This window comes from Mangifera indica, chromosome 4, assembly GCF_011075055.1.
Source record: "Mangifera indica cultivar Alphonso chromosome 4, CATAS_Mindica_2.1, whole genome shotgun sequence".
Classification (NCBI taxonomy): domain Eukaryota; kingdom Viridiplantae; phylum Streptophyta; class Magnoliopsida; order Sapindales; family Anacardiaceae; genus Mangifera; species Mangifera indica.
Window position 1 is genome coordinate 10,648,458 of NC_058140.1, and position 25,294 is coordinate 10,673,751.

Here is a 25,294-nt window from a genome sequence, read left to right on the forward strand (position 1 = left end):
GTAATGATATCACAACTGACGACCCAAAGAGAAATTCAGAGAGATATAGACCAGGAGTAGATTGAGCTTGTGATTAGAGCCCTCACCAGATTAGAGATTCAGCCTACTCTTATAAATGAGATTTGAGAGGCTTAGACAAGAGATGAGTGGTGTCAACAAAAATTTCAGAAAGTGTAAGAGGGTCTCGAGACAGATTTTCAAGTATTGAATAGAATTCTTAAATTCAGAGATCAAGTATATATTCCCCAGATAACTGAATTGAGACAGAGAATTCTTACAGAGGCTCATAGTTCTTTTTACACTGCCCACCCTGAGGGTGTAAAGATGTATCAGGATTTAAAAATATATTTTTGGTGGTCAGGCATGAAAAGGGATATAGGTGAGTTTGTTACCAGATGTCTCACCTGTCAGCAAATTAAGGCCAAACACCAGAGACCTTCAGGGTTACTTCAACCTCTGCCTATTCCAGAATGGAAATAGGAGCATATCTCTATAGACTTCATCAGTGGACTCCCTAGAGTTCAGAATGGATGCAATACTATATGGGTGATTGTGGATAAAATGACTAAGTCAGCTCATTTCTTGCCCATCAAAGATACTACTATCACAGATCAGTTGGAGAGATTATATGTTAGAGAGATTATTAGACTACATGGTGTACCCATGACCATAGTATCTGATTGTGATACAAGATTTGTATCAGCTTTCTGGAAGAATCTCCAAAGATCTTTGGGTACTAATTTGGCATTTAGTACAGTCTGTTATCCTCAAATGGATGGTCAGACGGAGAGGGTTAATAAGATTTTGGAAGACATGTTAAGGGCTTGTTGCTTGGATCATAAAGTTATATGGGTAGAAATATTATCCTTGGTGGAGTTTGCTTATAATAATAGCTACCAGACGACTATTCAGATGACATCTTATGAGGCATTATATGGTAGAAGGTGTCGTTCTCCTCTTCATTGGGATGAGATAGGAGAGAGAGATGTGTTATCCCGATCCCTTGGGCTTGAGTTGACCTAGAAAATGATTGATGATGTCCAACTGATCAGGCAGAGAATAAAATAGGCCCAGGATCGACAAAAACGTTATGCAGACCATCGACGCCGAGACTTGGAATTCAATGTAGGTGAATTTGTCTTTGTAACGGTTGCTCCATTCAAGCATTTGATGAGATTCGGTAAGAAAGGAAAATTAGCTCCTAGATTTATTGATTCATATGAGATAATTTAAAGAGTTAGTAAAGTGGCTTACAAATTGGCCTTACCAGCGAGTATGGGCTGGATTCATAATGTATTTCGTGTCTCATCATTGAGGAAATGCCTTGGTGATCATTCCCAGGTCGTGAATACAGATGATATTAAGTTATCAGAAGACCTTAGTTATGAGGAAAGACCGATTCAGATACTTGACAGAAGAATTAAACAACTAAGGAACCGATAGATTCTTCTAGTAAACGTCTTATGGAGAAACCAAAAGATAGAGAAGACTACCTAGGAAATGGAGCAAACCATGAAGGAGAATTATCCAGAGTTGTTTTTGTGAATTTCGAAGAGGGAATTCTTGTGAGGGGGAAGAGTTGTAATACCTTCTGGTATATTCCAGGGGTAATTATGTCTTTTGATCATATTTTGAGATATTTCCTATTTTAAGTATATATATTTGTTTTACATGCATATGTGTGTTTTTATATATATATATAAAGAGAAATAGATAAAGAAATAAAAAAAGAAAAAAGAAAAAAGAAAGAAAATGAGATAAAGATTATATAAAGAGAAAGGAAGAAGACAAAACCAAAAAGAAACTTCAAGACTTTTCCCTCTTCTCTGCCTCATCCAACAGCCAACCTTCTTCATGCTTTTTCTTTGCTTTTTGAAGAAAAAGGAAGGATTTGAAGGAGTTTTGGAAGACAAGTAAGGAAAGAAAAGAAAAAGAAGCACTTTGGAAGCCTTGGTAACCAAAAGATCTCTTCCTTTTCCCTTTACCTATGTTTATATATGTATTGGATGCATGTTATATGAATATGTTAGTGTGTTTTGGTATTGATTTAAAGTGGTTTTGGTGATAAAGGAAGCAAAATAAAGAGAAGGAAGACAACTTGCAAAGATTTGGCTTGAAACAAGGTAAAGGGTATCATCCTTGATAACTTGTATGTTTTAGGCTTTTGGTTCCTTAGATCTATGTTATAAAAGATGATTTGAAGTTGAGAAATGTTGTTTTGCCATTTGGGGTGTCTATGTGTATGATTTTGTTGATGGCAGAGAGTTGCATAATATTTACAGTTTTACCACTAATTTCGTCCCATGTTTTGGCTACCTTATTTGATGAATCATGAGTGTTATCATAGCTTGTTGGAAAGCTCTTTGAATCCTCTTTCCAATTATATATAGCTTGTATGAATTAGAGATCATGTGGACTGTTAAATATTGTATGAATCAAGAGGAATGTTTTACCAAATAAATAGGGGAGAGTTTTTGCCACTGATTTCATCTCATGTTTTGACTGTCTTATATAATGATTTATGAGTGTTATTATATATTTTTGGAAATCTCTTTGAATCCTCTTTTCAATGATATATAGCTTGTATGAATTGGGGATCATTTGGACTGTTAAATATTGTATAAACCACAAGGACTGTTTTACCAAATAAACAGAAGAGGTAGTTTCTGCCACTAATTTCATCTCACGTTTTGACTGCCTTATTGAATGAATTATGAGTGCTATTATAGCTTTTTGGAAAGCTCTTTGAATCCTCTTTTCAACGATATATAACTTGTATGAGTTCGAAACCGTTTGGATTATAAAATTGTATGAAAAAGAAGGTTGCCCTATCAAATGAACAGGGTTGTGAACAGTATTTCACAGTTTTGGAAAGGAAAGGAAAGAAAGGAGAATAAAAGAAAAAAAGAAAGAAAAAAAAGAAAAGGAATTTGGGCTCAAGATTCAGGGCTCGTCCCAAAAGTATGGTTTGGTGAGTTATGAATAGATTTAGATAAAAGCAAAATTAGTAAGATATAAGTCCCGGATGCATGCTATGAACTATGAGAGGGCACTTTACACTACACCGCCCGTAGTAGAGCACGTTCGTAATAGGACACGTCCGTAGTAGGACATAGACCCACAGTAGGGTCTGCTCGCAGTAGAGCTCAATTCATATTCAGAAATGGTGTAATAAGAGAAAAGAAGAGAGCTTGAGCTTAGAAAAGTGTCAAATCTCTATAGTCAACTTTCAGAAAGTATCAAATAGACACCAGATGGGACAAAGTATGACCCAAATAATAAAGCATGAACTAGATTATCTCCTCGAGTTCTTATAAGGGTTATGAATAAGGTTGAGTCCCGAGAGTGAGTTAAAACAGGAAAAGAGATAGTTTACTTAATTCTTTCCCCTTACTGAATGTTCTTATCACTCACTTCCTTTTCTTTCATGATTGCAGGTACAGGTGATCAAGATAGCTGTGAGGTAGGGTCAGGTCAGTGTAGGTAGATCCGGTTGAAACAGGTTATCTCTAGTTTATATTACATGCATACAATGACATGTTCTTATCGACTTTTGACCTTTTTAAGATGATGGTACAGTTGTATATAATTACTCTACGTATTCAGATGCTTTCAGATGAGTTTTCACATGAGTATATACATCTTTTATTCGCTTCTAGATTTTCAGTTTTCTTAAAATAATTTATAAACACGTTTAGTGATGCATTCATGTTAAAGTATTTTAAAAGATAAAAATAAATAAAATGGACGCTCCGGATATTAATTCATAACATTTCTCCTTTGGTGGGTAGTACTTCTAAGGAGGGATGTTACACTATGTTTATTAAATGTTTTAATTAATTAAGTTTTTTTATTTGTAATTGACAAATTTTCTAGAAATTTTATAACATGTATTTTTAATTATGTCAAATTTATATAATTTTCTGATAATTATATAAATTATTAAAAATCTTAGAAAAATATTCTAATTTTTTGATAATTTGATAGTTTGGCTTTCTTAAACGTTTTGATAAAGTATTTTAATTCAATTGTATCTTAATATTTTTATGAAAATTTTACTATATTTATTTTAATTTATATCAAAATTTCATTATAGTTACACAAATTATTAAAAAAAAATATATAACCTAGACTGTCCAATAAAGTTCTCAAATTTTGGACAACTTTATATTTTGATTTCATCGAATATATTTAGATACTCTCTCCTTATAGAATGTTTTGAAGTGGAAATTAAATATTGATTCATTTGAAAATTTTATGAATTTTAATTTTTTCAAATTTCATGAATTTATGATGAGAGAATTATTTTTTGAAATTCATATAACAATAGTTATCCAATGAATGGTTCATATATACACAATACGTTATATACTATTAGAGGACACTTGTAAGATTAAATCATTTGATTTATCATTGTTAAGATAATATGAAGATATTTGCATCCCATTGGGCAATTTAAAATAAGGAAAAACTAATGTTTAATTTAAAATATATAAAGGTGATTTATGTTTCGAATTTTATTGCCTGAAGATATGTTATCTAATGTTTAATTTAAAATATTTTGAAAATTTTCTTGGAAGATATATATATTTTTTATATAAACAAAACTTATATTATTTTATATTGTTGTCAAGACAAATGTATTGGATGAATTTCTCTAATAAAAATTTTCAAATATTTTCCAAAGATAAATGTTTGGTAGAAAGAAAAGTTTTATAAAACTGTTTTTGCCAAATGTTTATAGTAAGATGAGAAATTGACAAATGAATTGATAAATATGAATGTAACATCCCAAAACTAATATTAACATATAATAAAATTTAGAATTTTTTTAACCAAATATGTCCTGACAGTCTTATTTTTTTCTTTCAACATCAAAACATTATAATAAAAATAATTGTCTTTGATAGAAAGCATATACTCAAATAGATACAAATTTTTTTTTCAACCTCTTCAGTTGATCCCTTTTTACTCCTTATTCCTCAATTGTTAAATAGTCACTCACACTTTATATGAAAATCTAATCTGCAAAAAGTTAATGACGAGGAGGTGAGCCATCAACTTGATAGGTAGAAACTAAACGAAAGTATGTATGCAAAAACATTTAATTTAAATACAAACAAAAAGGGTCAAGTGAAATCAAATATTTAAGCATATAAAACAATATATAAATACTAAAATATATTTGAACTTTTCTTATATCAATCTCAAGTCAAAAATATTTTTTAGACTCATGTTACGTAGTGTCACCTGTACTCCTCGTGATCTGACCATAATTTTAGAATTAGATGCCACCTATAATCCCAATGACTTGGCTGGAATTTCAGAATCATATGTCACCTATAATCCTGGTGACTCGACCAGGATTTAAAAGTGTGTACAACAAAACAAATAATCCAATTGGACTAAACTTATAGTTTCAGAGTTCAAAGCTGGTATTTAGAAGCTATGAACAATCAGTCAAAACCACATACATACAAAGTTTTATATCATAAATGCACCATAAGTAATTTTATCTCGGTTACTACTAAAATAAATTTGTAAATCAATGTCTAAGTAAATAAAATTTGGATAAAATAAAATTGTATATATAAATATTTTATAACTCACAAAAGCTATTCCATGTAAACAAAACAAAATATTTATATTATATAACTTTCAAAAACACTTGTACCGAAATAAAATATCTATACAACTTACAAAAATATTTATATAAATTTTTAGTTTAACAGAAATGTTTACGAAAATATATTATAATTTACAAAAACTTTTATATACACATAAAACGACATATTTATATAACTTATAAAAATATTTATATAAATCTTTTGGTTTAAAAGAAATATTTACAAAAATATTTTTTTCCTTAACGAAAACATTTGTATATAAATAAAACAAATTATTTATATAACTTACAAAAACATTTATATATACAAAAATGAAATATTTATATAACTTGCGAATTTATATATAAATAAAACGAACTATTCATATAACTCACGAAAACATTTATATATATATAAAACAAAATATTTATATAACTTACAAAAACATTTATATATAAATAAAATGAAATATTTGTATAAGTTATGAAAACATTTGTATAAATGTTTGGGTTTAATAGAAAATGTGTATAAAATAATTATATAATTTACGAAAACCAAAATTTTCATATTTGACTATCATTTTCAAACATAAAACATTTATATGCATAAAAAAAAATATAGTTTTTACTTACCTTGATTAAGAGTAAAGATTCACACAATCCTTATATGTTTCAAGCAACCACACAAAACCTACTCGAATTCATAGCCACAATCAATAAATTCAACTTGCATCAATGACTCTTAGAAATCCCTTTCAAGATTCCATTGAAAAACCTCAATTTAAACCTAATTTCACAAATTATAAAGGTACTCAAATGAACAACCTAAACCTAACTAACACATGTCTACACTATATAATCTTTGTTCCATGAATTTTATAAATTTCTATACAAACTGAAATATTACAAAACTTGGCAAAGATAAAGGAAATATATAAATAATTTACCAGAAAAATATTCAACTTAAAAGGATATAAAAACTTCTTGAAAAATTAATTTCTTCCACAGTTAAAGAACACTGTCAACAGTTTTCGGGTTTGACAATTCATGCTTCTAGTAATTTTATAAAATTCTATATAAATCAAACAATTACGAAATTTTGCAAAAATAAACTTCACATATTGATGGTTTAAATAAAAAATATCAACCACATAATAATTTAAAAAGCCAGGTAAAACCCATTTCTTTAATAGATCACTAACACTTCCAAGCATTTTTCAGATTGGACACACAATCTTGTAACAATTTTAAATAAATATCATATAATGTGTAAAATTGTGAAAATTTCCAGAAATAAACTAGTTAAGCTAAAAATATTAAAGTAAAAAATAATTCAAAAAGCTCTAAAAATTAAATTATTTTCATAAGTCATAAACCCTGTCACATAAATTGCAGGTTTAACACTCAATCTTATAACAATTTTCATAAATCATTTTAATTAGAAAAATTACAAAAATTTCCATAGTAGAACTAGACATACTAATTTATATATAAAAAATATATTCAAATTGAGAATGTTTAAGAATGCCTACTAAATTCTTTTACAGATTACAAATCTATAAAAATTTCCAAGTTTAGCACCTTGAGATTCTAGCTAATTTTATGTCATTATTATAACTTATAAAATCAAATAAAATTCATAAAATGGTTAATAATACTCTGTAGCATTTTAAATGAAATTTTTGGAATTTTTAAAATACTTTAAACTAGCAATTTAAATTCACAAAGTTAGTATATAAGGAAAGTACTAAAAATTCCAATTTTTTATAAAATTGAGTTGATATGAAAAATAACATAGAATAAAACATATATAAAAGTTTATTACTAACAAATAGATACATTCAAGGGTAACATAAATATTATCAATGAAAATCCAAAAATTATATATATTTTATTTTGTTTATTTTATAAACTAATATACTACTATCATGAAACAAATAATGTACAATGCAAACTAGAACATATTCTAGTTTACAATAGTACAATTGAATTGAAATTCAAAAAAAAAAAAAAACCTTATCCTAAATCATAACATGCCTATATACCCAAATAAATGAAAATGTTGAGACATACCTTAATGCAAGAAATAATATCAATAACACTGTTTCACTATTCTAGTCTCATTCTCAACAATTCTTTTCTTTCTAAAACCAATACTCAAAATCTTCTTTTTTGGTTTGAAAGAAAATATCTTCTCTATCCCCTTTTTTCTTTTTTAATGTAAACTTTAAAATAAAATCACATTTATCTTCAATTTAATGGCAAATAAAAATATCCTCTCTCTTTGTGGCAAGATCCTTGCCTTTAACTAATAAATTTTTTTTTTCCAAAATTGAACTTACCTTATCTCCTAAAAATTTAAATATTTTCTTATAATAACATCCAAGGATTGAAAAACTGGACCAGACAGGATGGTTTGACTAGTCAAACCGTGAACCGGTACTGTAGACGGTTGATATAAATTCTAAAACTGTTTTACAGTAAAAATTGGGTTGGATAACGAGTGAACCGTTAGCTCACAATCAAACCTGGTTTTACAGTTCACTGTTTAGTGTTTTATTTAAAAATGAACAATTTTCTTTCTTTTTTTTCTTCTTCCATGTTGTGAAGTTTTGGCTGTCGATGACTTATTCTAACTTCATCACAACAGTTGATCTTTTACCAACGATGGTTGGAAGATGTTTTTCAACGACCACAAGGACACTGTTGAATATTAGTTTTGATCATAGGTTTAAACAACAACAAATATTAACGTCTGTATTTGCTGTTGTTGTCGACGATATCGCAAGTTGAGACGACAACTGACGATGACAAATTCCTGTGCTATAGTGACCAACGATTGTACTTCAACAATACTGACAATAAACTGGTCATTGTAAGGTTATGTAATCTTTATTTAAATGTTTTTCATTTGAACGTATAAACTGATAGCTTGAAATGTAGGTTCTGGAAAAGTAAAATGTAGACTTTTTATATTTATTTTCTTTGGTCAATTATTGCAACAGTAGACACTTTATATTTGTTTTCTTTTGTCAATCGATGTAATTGGTGCACAACAAGCCAACAATATCATCATCATGTTTATTTGTTTTTGTAATTTAATATGTTTTGGCTTTTAGTGCTTAATAATAAATGAATTTGTTATTGTTAATTTATAATTGACTTATTGTTATTGTGTGTGTGTGTGTATATATATATATATATATATATTTTATAGTGGTTTGTTATTGTGTCTAACAAATAGATAAAGTAGAAGTATGTCATCACCTGGGGTTAAAGCTTCTTCGACACTGTGTCAAATGAAAGGTGATATTGCTTGGGCACATATTTCTGAAAATATTGATGAGAATGGAAGGAAGATCTTGAATTGTTTATATTGTGATAAGACAACTAGAGGAAGTGGTATATATAGAATGAAACAACATTTGGCTGGAAATAAAGGTGATGTTGGCCCATGCATTAAAGTTCCTCATGATGTTAGATATCAAATGATAAATGCATTAGATAAGATTGCTGTAAAAAATAAAGAAAGACAAGATTTTTGTAAGCATGCAACTCCTTTTGATGCTAGTGTATCTTAATTTGAGGGTGATATTACACGTGAAGAATTCGAAGAGTTGTCTCCTCCAATGAACATAAATGAAGGTAATACTAGATCTTCTAGAAAAGAAAATAGATCAACAAATGATTCAAAAAGAAAAAAACCAATTGGTGTTGGGGATTTTTTTGCTCCAAAGACTACTAGTGGGTCTCAACCTTCAATAAGGAGTGTTTTGGTTGGAAAAGAAGCCAAATGGAGAGCTAACATGACTATTGTGAGGTACCTATATGATGCTTGCATCTTTCTTAATGTACTAAATTCTATTTATTTCTAGCCTATGTTAGATGTCATAACTATAATTGGGTCTGGATATAAACAACCAACATATTATGAAACACAGGTGAATTTGTTAAAAAATTCAAGAAGGAAGTTCGATTGTTTGTTGATAGTTATAGAAAAAATTGGGAAGATGTTGGTTGTACACTTATGGCTGATGGTTGGGCAATTGATAAATTTCTTCATGTATTGTTTAAAAGGGAGTATTTGTTTTATTAAATCAGTGGATGCATCTGATGTTGTAAATGAGGTAGACAAATTATTTGGGTTGTTTGAGGAAATAGTATTATGGGTTAGACCTAAGAGTATTGTCCATTTTGTAACTGATAATGGAGCTACCTACAAAATAGCTAAAAAATTGTTATCTAAAAAATATCAAAATATTACTTGATCTCCTTGTGCAACACACTGTATCAATTTGATTTTGAAGGATATTGGCGAAATGGATCAATCTATATATACACGTAGAAGTTGGTTTACATGAGCAGAGCAACATATCTCTTCACATCTTCAAGTGGCATATTTTGCTTTTTCCACAAATCTTTTCTTTTGTCTTCCTGTTAATCCCCCACAAGGTATAGACATACGTATAAGATCATAGGTTTTTGTCTGCCTCGTATTTCTCAAGCTAAGCGAATTCTTCGAGGATCATTCTTTGCGGCAAACCAAGATGCTTCAATAGCTATAAAAGTTCCAAAGGGCCATTTTGTTGTTTATGTTGGAAAAAACCAAAACAGTAGATTTGTGATTCCGATATCATACTTAAATCACCCTTCATTCCAAGAGCTATTAAGTCAAGCTGAAGAAGAATTTGGATTTGAAAATCCAAGGGGTGGTCTTGCAATTCCCTACAGGGAAGACATGTTTGTTGTTCTAATGTCTAGTTTGAACAGGTCATGAAAGAGTACTCTAACATAATTCAATACCTAACAACTTCGTATATCAGACATAACTAGTACCATGAAACTTTGATTTTCTTTGATGCAAGACATGGAAGATAGCTCTGTATATGAAAAGAAAGTTCATACAGTCTTAGAATTTTTACCAAATTCTCTCTCAAATGATATTCTGCACAAAGTTTTGCTACTTACTCTTTTCAACAAATTTTTCATAATATTTTTCCTAAGTGAGATACTATTTACTTGTTGCCTCAATTGGGATTGCAATACAATGATTCCCTCTAATTTTGAAGCTCTAGCTTGGTTCATGATAACCTAGAAAGCACAAAAACTAACAATGGGATTCGTTGCCATGTTTTGGAAACATTTCTGTTTTCGAAACTCCTCAAAACTTTTATGAAACATTTCAAGAGCATTTCTAAATTTTTGAAAAATTTTGAAACGCATTTCTTTTAAAAGAAAATTCGTGAAATTAATTAAACACACATCTTTTATATTTTTAAACTCGAAATATCTTTAAATCTCATATTAAATTCTTCTCCTCTCTATTTTTCAATGTGTTATTCATCTCATTTCCAACATGTTATATAAATTGGTGTATATTATTATCTTTTTTTTTTAAATATCTACATATTCTTACACAACAACTTACAATAGATTAGATGATTCCCTTTTATAGTGTTTTTTCTCTTCAATATTTTTTATTATTTATTTTTATATTATACAAGTTTATATATTTTTATTATAAAAAATTGGTATTTATATATAAAAAAAACTTTATATTTTTTATATTTGTAAGTTTGCCCACATTTTTGTTTCTCATATCTTTTAGAAAATATGTTTCCACATTTTCGTTTCTGCATTTTCCTGTTTCTGCGTTTCCATTTCCGTGCTATATAGATGATAACTAATAGGCATAAAAGCAAGAGTAATTCGATAGTTTTCCAGAATAGCAGAGTTGGTTAATGTAATTGTGACGCTATCAAAGCAATTTCATTAGCATATCAGGGCGTTGGATGGTATTGCTTAGAGATCTTAAATAACTTGATTGGAAAGTCTAGAGAAGACACATATTTGACACAAAATCAATCAGAAATCACCATGAGCTCATTAACTCAAACAAGCTTTTAGTAGTTTGATTGCAAAGTGGTGTGATTAAAGATCACAATTGATGTGCAAATCTTTGTACCCCATTCTTTTTATTATTAACAGAAAGTTTCAAGTTCCTTTGAACCATTGCAAAATGCCTTGGCAGGTTTTTCAACAACATAATTTTCCATAATGAAATTATGAGAAAAGAAGTGATATCTAAGTATAACAATCTAAATAACCTATCAAAAAATGTGATATAGAATGCTAAAATCCTTGTGACGAAGCGTGCTAAGGCGTCTGCTATGGAATGCTACGTGGTTGCTCATCCTATTTAATCGTAATCCTTGTAGTAGTGCAAGAATGTTGACTGATATGCAATTAATAATGAATCTGATTTGATGGATATGATTGTTCATATTTTACAAAGCAGTCTCATAATTAAAATCCCCTGTCGTGGACATTTGAAATGATATTAGGCATGGATATTGACCATTCCCACTACCATATAAAAGTTTTACTAGGAATCGAAAGCTGACAAAGCATTTGAATGAAAATACCTCACTTTCTCATTGATTCAAAAATTTACAAGCAACTCTATTTTCATAGAGAAATCCAAAGATTAAAAAATCAAAATTACAAGCAGTAAATTGATTAACTATTTGGTCTTCTTCAAAATAATCAAAAACCTTTGGATTAGTGACCTGGAAATCAATTGTTTCTTCACAATATGAGAGAGAGAAGGGAGCTTGAAAGAAGAAAAATATCAAAATTTTAAAGAGGGTCGAGAATGTTATACAATTTTTATAAAAATTAATCACCCATTAATAAAATGACACTTTTCCTTGATTTTCGACTAATTGTTTGATTTTTTTTAATAGTAATCAATTAGCAGCCTAAAAATCACATGTTACTTCACAATTTGAGAGAGAAGAAAAATATCTAAGATTTGACGAGGGTCAAGAATGATCTAATATTTTTATCAAAAATTAATCACCCATTAATAAAATGACATCACTCCTTAATTTTCGACTCACCATTTGATTTTTTTCAATAGTAATTAGCAACCTTAGGATTAGTACCTAGAAATCAATGTTTCTTCATGATTTTAGAATGAGAAAGGGATGAGATTCCTTGTTATAAAAAGAAAAAATCTTAAAAGAGAGAAAACATCTGAGATTTAATGAGGGTGAGAATGTTCAACTATTTTTATGAAATATTAATCACCCTTGAATAAAATAACACCTTTCCCTAGTTTTTGATTCATCGTTTGATCTTTTACAATAATCATTAGCAATTTTGGGATTACTGATCTTGAAATCACCATTCTTTTAGAGATAGAAAGGAGGGCTTGAGAGAAGGAAAATATGAGATTTCAAGAGTTTTGAGAATGTTCTATTATTTTTATGAAAAATTAATGACCCCCGGATATAATGACACCATTACTTGAATTTTGACTTACTGTTTGATCCTTTTCAATAATCATTAGCAACCCTGGGATTAGTGGCTTGGAAATCACCATTTCTTCACAATTTTAGAAAGAGAAACAAAGAGCTTGAGAGAAGGAAAATATCTGAAAAGGTTTCGACTATTTTTTATGAAAAATTAATCATTGTTGAATAAAATGGCACCATTCCATGATTTTTAACTCACCGTTCGATCTTTTCAATAATTATCAGTGATGTTGTGATTAGTGGCCTAGAAATCACCGTTTCTTCAAAATATTAGATAGAGAAAAGCAAGCTTGAGAGAAGAAAAATATTTGAGATCTGAAGAAGGGTCTGTTGAAACCCCTTGGCAACCAACCTGGCTTTTAATCCATTTATAATCCATTACATGCATGTTCTCATTTAAAGGCACTAAAGTTTATGTGTTGTCTTTGAGTAGTCCATTAAACTTTTTTGTCATAGTATGAACCCATAGAGAGTCTTACTAAGTAGCTTTGATGGATTTTGAAATTGTGGGAATAGTGATAGTTTGGGCTTAAAAGGTTCCAAGGGCTGGAAGAGAACCAATATTTGATCTTGTAACCATATGGTGAACATTTAGAGTAGGCTTATCAGCACAATCACCTAAAACTATTGGTTTAAGTGTGACTTGGGTTGTTGTAGAAGGTAGATGTGATAAGGATTGACTAGATGATGTGTTAGTGGCAAGAAGGGCACCTTTAAATTGAAAGTTTTGAAAGAATCATTAAAATCTAGTGACATAGGTTTAGTGAGAGATTTATTTGGTATAACATTTCTATCATGAACATGTGTTAATGTTGTGCTTGCTTCTTCAAAAGAATCAACAAGTGAAACAAACTATTTTAAGGTAGATGATGGTTGATTATGGACAAAGGGAGCTAAAGATTGACCAACTTTTTCAGGAAGTGTAAGAGAAACAACCTTAGACAACTTTCTTTGTGCATGAATATTAAAAGTAATTGGGTATAAATAGACTATTATGTGGAAACTTCAAATTATGTGATTGAAAACAAAAACTTTGATTGAAGTTGGAATTTGACTTAAAGAAGAACTTTTACTCATGAAATTTTACCCTTTTAACTTTGTGCAAATGATAGTGGACTTAAACATTTATACCTTTTATGTACTAGATTATACCCTACAAATACACATTTTTGTGTTACAATCAAATTTATGTTTATTATAGGGTAGTAAAAGAGGATAATAGGCACTTCGATATAAAGGTTTCTCAGAATTCATAATTTAGATTCTAATTGAATATGACCTGATGTGGACACTTTTTGCTTAAAACTAAGTCGGGTAGTTTATTTATCAAGAAGATGGTAGTCTAAAAAGCAACCAACAAAAGGATAGAGGCATAGTAGCTTGTGCAAATAAAATTGGTGCTAGTTCTATTAGCCAAAATAAAAAATACAAGAAAGAAAGAAGAGAAAATTTATGCATTCTTTATTCATTAACTGAAAGCCTTTAAATAAACTGTACAATGATAAACATTAAAGCATGGACAAAAATTTAAGAACCACTAACCCACAACCTTAAACAACTTTAAATAACCTCTAACCCATTACTTTACACAAACTTAAATCCCATTACTTTAAACAAATTTAAATCCCACTACTTTAAACATGGAGAGGTTTCAAAAAATTTTAGAACCATTAAAACACATAAAAATAACTTCCTAAAAATTAGGAAATACTACCCACTTTTTAGCACACACTAACCACCTATTAATTATTAATTTATTATCCAACAATCCCTCTCTTAAACTAATATTTATAACATTAGTTTAATTCGATATAATAGACACTCAAATTAAATTTTCAATTAGGCAAACTCCAAGTAACTTCCTAAGTTTATGAAATGCATCTAGTTTGAAGGTCTTGGTAAATATGTCAACAACTAGATCTTCACTTTTGCAGTTAATTTCTTCTCTTGTGAGATCTTATAAATAGTGAAACCTTACATCAATATGTTTGCTTCTTCCATGCAAAACAAGTTTCTTCCATAGTTTTATAGCTAAGTTGTTGTCATAATATATGAGAATGGGTAGGTCCTTCTTGCTTGAAATGAACCTCTTCAAGGATATTTCATAGCCAAATTGCTTGAGAAACACATGATGTTGTAGCTGCAAGTTTGACTTTTATGGTTGACAAACTTAGTTGGTGTAGAGACAAAATCACAGTTTTTCATCTGAAACCTGTCTAAAATCTCATGAACATAATTCTTTTAGGAAATAAAAATTCTAACACTTGATTGCACCTCTTCAATTCCCAGAAAATAATGCAACATTCAAAGATTCACCATATCAAATTCAACCATCATGGATCTTTTAAAATTTTCAAACATGTCGATATCATTTATAATGAAAATAAGGTCATCCACATATAAGCACACAATAAGTATCTTCCCATCATTACATATTTTAATAAATAGTGTCTATTCATATGGACATTTTTTAAAACCTTCATTCAAAAACTAATCATCAATTTGACAATATCAAGCATATGGAGCCTGTTTTAACCCACATAATGTCTTTTTCAATTTGTACACTTTATCTTCACTTCCATGCTTCATATAATCAAGGGGTTGATCAATAAATACTTGTTCTTGTATATCACCATGTAAGAATGTTGATTTCACATCTAATTGAAAAATAGGCTATGAATTTTGAGCTGCTACTACAATCACCAATCTGATTGTATCATATTGAGTAACTAGAGCAAAAACTTCTTTACAGTCAATCTCATATTCTTGCTTGTATCTGTCAACTTCACCATTCTCCTTCAATTTTGTCTTTTAAACCCACTTGACACTAATTGTCTTATGTCCTTTTGAAAACTCAATCAATTCCAAAGTATTGTTTCTTTCAATGGCTGCAATTTCTTCATCCATAACCTTTTGCCATTTTGATTCCTTTACAACTTCTTTAAAATTTGTAAGATCACAATAAGAAAACCAAGCCAAATATGTAAGTGGGTCTTCAAACTGGTCAATTTTAGCTATTTCATAATCAAACATCCATGCGAGTCTTCTTTTAACATGTTATGGCCTTTGTTGAATTTTTTTCATTGTAGATGAACTTTGAACATTTTTTGGAACTGCTACTTGCTGCATATTCTCTAAAGATTGTTGACTTTTCTCATTATTATTTTCATCAAAAAGTGCTAGAATATCTCCTTTAATGTCATTCTCATTCCATTGTCAGGTTTGATTTTCATCGAAAACGACATCCTTGCTAATAATAATTTTCTTAGTGATTGGATTGTAAAGCTTATAAGCTTTTGATTGCCCACTAATACCCAGAAAAATGCACTTCTCCCCCTCGTCATCTAATTTCTCCCTTTTTTGGTCTAGAACATAGGCAAAGGCAATACACCTAAAAATTTTAAAATGGTTAACTGCCAGTTTTTGTCTACTTCATGTTTCCTATGGCGTCATATTTTGAATAGAAAATGTGGGATTTCTATTTAAAATATGAATGCTTTAATTTATTGCTTCGAACTAGAAATTTTTTGGAGCACAACTTTTTGTCATAAGACTTTGTACCATATTCAAAATAGTAAAATTCTTTCTTTCACAAACACCACTCTACTGAGGTGTATATGTTGTTATAAGGTGCCTTTCTTGGTTCCATAAGTCTCACAAAAATTTATAAACTCATGTGAGTTGTATTCTCCTCCATGGTTTGTACGAAGAATCTTTATTGGGTTTCTAACTTTCTTCTCAACAAGTGCTTTATAACTTTTAAAGGTTACAAAAGCTTCAGATTTTTTCTACAAAAAATAAACCCAATTTTTTTTTAATTGTAATCATTGATAAAAATGATAAAATACCTCTTTCTCCCATTGAATGGAGGATTTATCAATCCACATGTATCAGAATGAACAATTTCCAACTACTTTCTTGTCCTGTGTGATTTTCCTTTCAAGAATGGATCATGATGTTGTTTGCTAACAACGCATTCTTCAAAAATTTTTGAAGGGCTAGCAAAAATCGGAACACCAGTAATCATATTTTTCTATTAAAGTATCTTCAGATCACTAACATTTAAATAACCATAGCAAAAATGCCACAACCAAGCCACATCATTTAATTTTGTTGAAAAACATAATCGATTGATGCTATTGAGATAGAGAGGAAACATCCTATTTACAGTCATTTCAACTCCAGTAATTAAACCTAAATTGGCATCTTAGAATGAAACATACTCCATTTTTTATGAGAATCTCATAACCTCTTTCTTGCAATTGTCTAATGCTTAGTAAATTTTTCTTCAATTGTGGAATTAAAAAACCATTTGAAATTGTTTGAGTAACATTTTCTTTTGTTTGAATAGTTACCTGTCCTTTTCCCATGATCAAGACTTTCAAATTATCCCCAAACTTTACATATCGTGTACTAATTCATCTAAAGTTGAAAAGACCAATTTATCTCCACACATATGATTGTTGCATCCCATGTCTAGATACCATAGGTTCTTGTTAACCTCTTCTCTTGTATAGCAAACCATTAATAAGGATATTTCTTCCTTCTTTTCTGCAAAATTTGAATTTTCTCGTCTACTTTTAGAGAGATTAGTTCGACATTTAGATTTGTAATAACCATACTGGTGACATCGATAGCACTCAACATTAAACTTGTCTCTTGGTCTTAATTAGTTGAGCTAGACTGCTTTTTTCCCCTTCCTCTTCTGGCAGAATTATGAGATTGATTCTCTTAATTAGTTTATTGCAAACAAATGATTTTCATTTGAAACCTTTAATGTATATTCCTCCTCTTGCCGACTAAACTTTTGCTCAAGAACCAGTTAAGAACTTTCCAATTCATCAATTAAATGTTCTTCAATATCATTTGCTTCCTCTATACAACAAACAACAAAATTAAAATTTGGTGTTATGGATCAAATAATTTTTTCATTTATGGTGACGTCCATCATTTGTTCACTGAGAATCCTCATTTTGTTGACGATTGTCATCGTTCATGAAATGTAATCTGTGACCAACTCTCCTATTTTCATCTGTAATATTTCAAATTGTGAACAACGTGTTTGAAGCTGTTGCCTCCTTGCTCTTGTTGATCCTTGAAATTTCTTTTTCATAAAGTCCCAAATATCCTTAGAAGTGTCTTTGCAAAGAATGGTTTCCAAGATTGAATGATTAGTTGCTTGGAAGACATAATTTTTGGCTTTGAGATCTTTTAATTTTAATGCTTCCATTTCGACTTTCTGTGTCATTGACGTTCCTTCTGCTGGTTTGGCTACTCCATTCTCAATAATCTGCCAATACTCCTTTGATCTCATGAAATTCTCCAATGCTCGTAATGACCAACAAAGCAAGGAATTGGTGGTTGGACAAAATTCTCAATTGTCATAATTTTTTTTTTGGCTACAGAATAAAATAAGCTACTGCTTTCCACAAACTCTCTTATCACAAAAGTTTTAACCTTGCTCTGATACCACTGTTAGCCAAAATAAAAAATACACGAGAGAAAGAAGAGAAAATTTTTTCATTTTTTATTCATCAACAAAAAAACCTTTAAATAGACTATACAATAATAGAGACTAAAACAGAGACAAGAATTTAGGAACCACTAATCTACTACCTTAAACAACTTTAAATAGCTACTAACCCATTACTTTACACAAACTTAAATAACCTTAAATAGCCATTAATCCATTACTTTAAACATGGAGAGATGGTTACAACAAATTTTGGAACCATTAAAACACATAAAAATAACTCTCTATAAATTAGGATACACTACCCTCTTTTTTAGTACACACTACACACTTTATTTACACACACACTGTCTATTAATTATTAAATTATTATCCAACAGTTCGACTATATGTTTATGTTTTCTTCCTATCCTGCCATTTTGTTGATCGACATAAAGACAAGCATGTCTTAAGCTTATGTCATAATATTGCAAATAAGGAGTTAAAACTCGTAAACTCACCTCCCTAGTCACACTGAGTTGTCCAAATTTTTTTTTGTCAAATTGTCTATTTAGAATTTTATGGAACTGCATAAAGACAATTTTGCATTCAGATTTAAGTCTCAAAGGAATAACCCAACTAAACCTTGAGTAATCATTGAAAAAATGTATATGGTATCTAAACCGTTCCCTCGACAAGACATGTGTTGGGCTCAAAACATTACTGCAAACTAATTTTAAAAGTGAACTCCTCTTCAAGTAGAAACTGGAAAAACAATTCCATTTAATTTGTCAAATTGACAATCAACCAAAAAATAAATGTCATTCATAAGCTCAACTGAACATTTAAGTTCTCCTCACATCTAACAATTTAAAAGTGTACTTTGGCATAATCCAGTATCGAACAATCTTTTGCAGCATACATAACTAGTAAAATGAATCTTTCTTTTACAGTGGTGGGAATGAAAAATGATTACAATTTTTACAAATTTTAACAAATTCCTTCTCAGTTCAAAATGATTTAAACATTCTGCAGAAACTTTGGTTTCTTTATTATGAATATCTAGCTCTATGTATTATTACCAATTAGAGTTATTTCTTTTGTGAACTAGAGTTGATCTTAACGAATTCATTCGTAACTTAACGAATAATCTACGAATCATAATCCCTATTCTTGAACATTCAATAGGAGCATCAAACTCATAGTCCAGATGCATGCTGAATATGATTTTATCTTCTTTTTTTTTTTGGCCACTGTAACAGTCAACAAAACAAAAGGGTCGCATTATGTTAGTTCAATTCTGATCAGGCTGAGTGTAGATGTTCAGCATCACCAAACAAAACCAAATGTTAGGTGTTTTTGATGCTCCTACTGAATCCATCATCTCTTCAATTCGTTCCCACTTATTCTCACTCGCTAACGACATCATCACATGGGATTATATCTTGTTTTTTGGCTGAAAGGATAGAAACCTAAAAGTTCTTGTTGTGATTAAATGGCCAGTTGCTTTGATCAGTAGACAGTTCATGTCCAAGTGGTCCTGTGTAGATTATGCAATCTGGTAATTCAGCCATCCGAATAATAATCTGAAGCAGGTCCCCTGTCATTTTAAATTTGTTCAATCTTTCATTAAAATTTGATGATTAGTTGGAAGACAAACCAATGTGATACATCGTGAGCATGTCTCTTCATCACACACCACACATCCGAAGAACTACTGCAGACTCTTTCATTATATATATACACATATGATTATGTTCACCATGCAACACCAAAGTCTCAACCCTACAAACCAAAGTTATAGAAATCCACTTGATTTTCAAGTCCTCCGTGATCTATTGCCAGATTTGTGTAAACAAATCATGGGTTTTCGTTTACCTGGTATTGTTCAAGCTAAGAAACTTCTTCGAAAGCCTTCATGTCCTGCAAGCCAATCATCTGCAGTAGCCATTAATGTCCCAAAGGGCTATCTTGCAGTTTATGTTGGAGAGAACAAAAGAAAGAGATTTGTAATACCAGTATCATACTTGAACCGCTCTTCATTTCAAAACTTGCTACGTCAAGCTGAAGAAGAATTTGGATTTGACCATCCAATGGGTGGGCTCACAATTCCCTGTAAAGAAGACATCTTCATTGATCTCATTTCTCACATAGATGAGCTATGAGAGAGGACACTAACAAATTATCTGTAAATCCAATTTTATAGAGTTAACATATTTTAATACCCTCCAAAATTTTGTTCTTTTTCCTCCTTGAGGAGAGGAAATGTATTTACCAGTAAGGAAAATGTACGCATTCTCAACCGAAATAGTAGTAAAAAGCATCACGGAATGGAAATTTTTGTTCTTCATGTTCAATTGGCTTATTCATTCTTTCTTCTCATCTATATTTTTCTTCAATTCAGTTCTAATATTAATCTTTCAAACATAGCTCATCAGATCATTTTAATATTGCTCCCAATACTAGCCAAGCAACATCATTTACTGTATCGTTGCATCTTCATTTTGATAATACTTGTTTGTTTAACATGGTTGCTCATTTTTACAGGTTGAATAATTTAAGACATTGTCGTCTCTGTGAACTTCAACCTATTAGCTTTCAACTACCTTTCTTACTTGTTTAGTTCCTAAACCACCTATTGGGATTCTAACAATTAGTGTAGAAAATTGATTGACAACAAGGTCTTCCATGTTTAGTATATCCTTCAATGAATTTTAAAATCAAGTTATTAGATATTCATTCCAAATACTCCACCATAAGATTGTTTCATTTTTACAAATTGTTAGATATATATTTGAATTTCTTAATCTTAGATGCTGTTTAAAGAAGGCTAATTTTTTTCCTAAAAATGGTCCTTCAACAGATTATGTTCTCAACATTTACTTGTCATACATGTTAGCTGTTTACAGTTACCTTGACAATATGCAATTGTGAGATGATAGATGACTCTGAACTGTTTGATGGCAGTACTCTGACTAATATACCACGTCAAACTCACAATAACTGTTCATCTCCAATACACATAATGTAATATTCACCTTTTAATTATTATTATTATTATTATTTAAATAGGATAAGATTTAAATTTTAGGGGATAAGGTAAGTTTCAATTTTAAAAATATGTTATTAGGTAAAAGCAAGATAATAGTTAAATTTTCTATAAAGAGATGAGATATTTTATTTGTGATAAATGTGGATTTATTTTAAAACTTATCTTTAAAGAAAAACAAAATCAATATTAATAAAGGGAGAGAGAGGATTTTCTTTTTTTTTTCAAAACAGAGAGAAAGGTTTTGATTATTGATTTAGGAGGAGAAGAATTTTGAATAGGAGACTAAAATAGTGAAACTGTATTGTTGATATAAGTTTATTACATTACTTGCTTTTACCTAATAAAATATTTTTAAAATTTAAACTTACCTTATCCCCTAAAATTTAAATCTTATCTTATTTGAATAATAATAATTAAAAGGTAAATATTACACATCAGATGGGTCACTGACTTAGCACCAGTAATAAGGTAAGTAGGTCATTATGTCTCTAGCGTTGTTGCTAACTTTTGAAGGTTGAACTTGAAGACAGTGCCATGTGATCCATCAAGACTCATGTCTACCCCTAATGTCCCGCTTCACCACTCATTTCACATGAACTTTCCTGCTTATCAATCTATATATGCACATAGAAGTTGGTTCACGAGAGCAAAGCAACATAACTCTTCACATCTTCAAGTGTATAGCTTTTGCTTATTCTGCAAGTTTTTTTAGCCATCTTCTTTGTTCATTCCCGGTGATGTACACATACATATAAGATCATGGGTTTCCGTCTGCCCCGAATTGCTCAAGCTAAGCGAATTCTTCGAGGATCACTCTTCATGGCAAACCAAGATGCTTCAATGACTGTAGAAGTTCCAAAGGGCCATTTTGCCGTTTATGTTGGAGAAAATCAAAACAAGAGATTTGTGATTCCGATATCATACTTAAATAACCCTTCATTCCAAGGGCTGCTAAGTCAAGCTGAAGAGGAATTTGGATTTGAAAATCCAATGGGTGGTCTTGTAATTCCCTGCAGAGAAGATGTGTTCGTTGACCTAATTTCTAGTTTGAACAGGTCATGAAAGAGTACTCTAGCATAATTCAGTACTTAACAATTTTGTATAGCAGGCATAACTAGTAAATGAAACTTTGATTTTCTTTGATGCGAGCCATGGAAGATAGTTCTGTATTTGAAAAGAAAGTGTGTACAGTCTTAGAATTTTTACAAATTCTTTATAAAATGATATTCAGTACAAATTTTTGTTCCCTTATTCAGTTCAACAAAATTTTTCATAGTTTTTGTTCCCAAGTCAGATACTGTTTACTTGTTTCTTGAATTGGGATCTTGCAATACACTATTCCCCCTAATTTTGAAGCTCTAGCTTGGTGCATGACAACCAATAAGCATAAATGAAAGAGTAATTTGAATGTATTACCGAACAGCAGAGTTGATTATTCTAATTGTGATGCTGTCTAAGCAACTTAATTGGTATATCAGGGCTTTGGATGGAATTACTTAGAGATCTTAAATAACTTGATTGGAAAGTACAGAGAAGATACATATTTGATACAAAATCAATCAGATATCGCCATGTGCTCATTAACTCAAAAAGGCTTTTAGTAGTTTGGCTGCAAGTGTAGTGATTAAAGATCACAACTGATGTGCAAATATTTCTACCCCATTCTTTGTGTTAAACGTAAGCTTCAAGTTCCTCTGAACCACTGCAAGGTTTTTCAACAACATAGCTTTGCAGAATGAAATTATGAGAAAAGAAATGATATCTAAGTATAACAATTTAAATACCCTATCAGAGAATGTGATATGGATGCTAAAATCCTTGTAATGAAGCACGCCAAGGCTTCTGCTATAGAATGCTTTGCGGTTATTCATCCTATATAATCGTAATCCTTGCAGTGTTGCAAGATTGTTGGCTGATAAGCCATTAATAATAGATCTGATGTGGTGGACATTGACCATTCCCACTATGATCAATCCACTGTGGTTCTGATACAACAAAAAAAAAAAAAGTTTATTTATCTTAATCCTGTTCCTATCAGTTTGAGTCTAGATGTTAATCATCAGTCATCACCAGACAAAACCACATGTTGTTCACTTTGTTGCTCCCACTCAATCCATCAACTCTTCAAATTCAGGTCCCAATTCTGATTGTCGCCGAGGACATTATCACATGACCTAGCTGATTGTTTGGTATAATGATGGATCCACAGATCTAATAAAAAATCGCTAGGATGCATTAACCAGCGGGCATTTCATATACACCATTAAAATTCAAGTGGACCTGTGTAGACTGTGCTGTCAGTTTCTGGGCTAAGAGTGATATAGACAACTGGAAATAAACTGCTCAATTGAAATAATCATATATTAAATAATTGGGAGGCAAGCCATGTGATCGATCCTCATCAATGCTCATAATTGATTTCTCTCCACCACTTTTTTGAATGCTCTCCGTATAGCACTTGGCCTACACGCACGCATATCTAACTCACGTTTTTTGCCGCCAAATTTCAAAGTCTAATTTTATGTTAGAAGTCTCATATACTCTATTCAAAGAGTAATTGCTTTTTCTGCAAGTTATTTGAAATAATTTTCTTGTTCTTCCATTTGAGGTATAAAAATCCATGTAAGATCATGGCTTTCCATCTGCCTCCTATTGTTCATACTAAACATATTCTTCGCAGCAAACCAAGATGTTTCAATAGCCACAGAAGTTCCCAATGGCCATTTTGCAGTTTATTTGGGAGAAAACCGAATAAAGAGATTTGTAATTCCAATATGGTACCTGAATCACCCTTCATTTAAAGACCTGCTAAGTCAAGCAGAGGAAGAATTTGGAGTTGATCATCCAATGGGCGGTCTTACAATTCCATTCAGAGAAAACGTGTTTGTTGATGTAATGTCTAGTTTGAAAGGGTCTTGAAAGAGTACTCTAGCATAATTTTATATTCACAATTTAGTATAGCAGACACAAGACGTATCTATATTTTTCTCCTGTGGAGTCGTGGAAATTTCCCAGCTTCTCTATCCATTTGTGAAAGTGGAGCTACAGCTAGCTAAGTGGCGTGATCACAAGAGGAACAACACAACAGGTTATGATCCTGCAACAATGGATAGCACAGCAGAGTGTGGTCCTGGAAAAGGCCCGGAAATGTTCCAGCACCCAACAAGAGAAGAATCTAAAGTTTGTTGAATGAGGTGGAAGGACAACAGATCAATCTTGGAAATTAAACTTGGAGAACAAGAATTCGAAAGCTGCTGATAACCTTCCTTAATAATATTATGTTTTGTGTATATAAATAGAACTATTAATTCAGTGAAATGTATGCAATGATTTTTGCTAATAGCTATACCAGTGCTCCCATTTCTTCTTCTCTGTATATTTCATTCAAACAACCCCTCCCTAGCTTTGCTGAGCTCACTAGGTAAAAAATTCGCTTGGTATCAAAGCAGGTTCTCTAAAATGACAGGGTTTAGCATTGTTGCCACTGCTTCATCACAAACTACTTGCTCAACTTCTACCTTCAATTTTACAATCCCAACCAAGCTTGAACTGCATAATTACAAAACTTGGAAAACACAGGTTATACCTCCAATTAGAGATAATGATTTAGACGGAGTTATAGATGACACAAAGTTAATGCCTAACCTTTTATAACTCCAGCCTAGAACTCAAGAAATTGTAAGCATACCAATTCGTATGCTCGTATGAATTGGCATACGCTTTCTTGCTTTATTTTTTTTCAGAAGTATACTTCTTTGACTTGTCGAAGAGTCATGAAGTATCCCTCTTGTCCACCACCATGAATTTTTTCAATCAGTGTAGGAATTAAGTCGGAGTCACTAGAAATGAAAATTTTGCTCTCGAAG

At 30.8% G+C, this 25,294-nt stretch overlaps 2 protein-coding genes and 1 pseudogene across 2 annotated transcripts; all 3 read left to right on the forward strand.

Annotated features, from left to right (window-relative positions):
* Positions 1–20,147: 20,147 nt before the first annotated feature.
* Positions 20,148–20,733, forward strand: LOC123212961 (auxin-induced protein X10A-like). The gene has a single exon (XM_044632228.1). It carries the CDS (start codon positions 20,239–20,241, stop codon positions 20,539–20,541), a length of 303 nt encoding a protein of 100 aa, XP_044488163.1. The 5' UTR covers positions 20,148–20,238; the 3' UTR covers positions 20,542–20,733.
* A 1,227-nt stretch (positions 20,734–21,960) lies between these two features.
* LOC123212960 (auxin-induced protein 15A-like) lies at positions 21,961–22,665 on the forward strand. Its single transcript, XM_044632227.1, has one exon. The coding sequence runs from the start codon at positions 22,188–22,190 to the stop codon at positions 22,488–22,490; it is 303 nt and encodes a 100-aa protein (XP_044488162.1). The 5' UTR covers positions 21,961–22,187; the 3' UTR covers positions 22,491–22,665.
* A 1,270-nt stretch (positions 22,666–23,935) lies between these two features.
* LOC123214979 lies at positions 23,936–24,802 on the forward strand (annotated as a pseudogene).
* The last annotated feature ends 492 nt before the right edge of the window (positions 24,803–25,294 follow it).

Excerpts from the sequence above, each read along its gene's own strand:
- LOC123212961 (XM_044632228.1), top strand. The coding sequence starts at position 20,239 with ATGGGTTTTCGTTTACCTGGTATTGTTCAAGCTAAGAAACTTCTTCGA.
- LOC123212960 (XM_044632227.1), top strand. The coding sequence starts at position 22,188 with ATGGGTTTCCGTCTGCCCCGAATTGCTCAAGCTAAGCGAATTCTTCGA.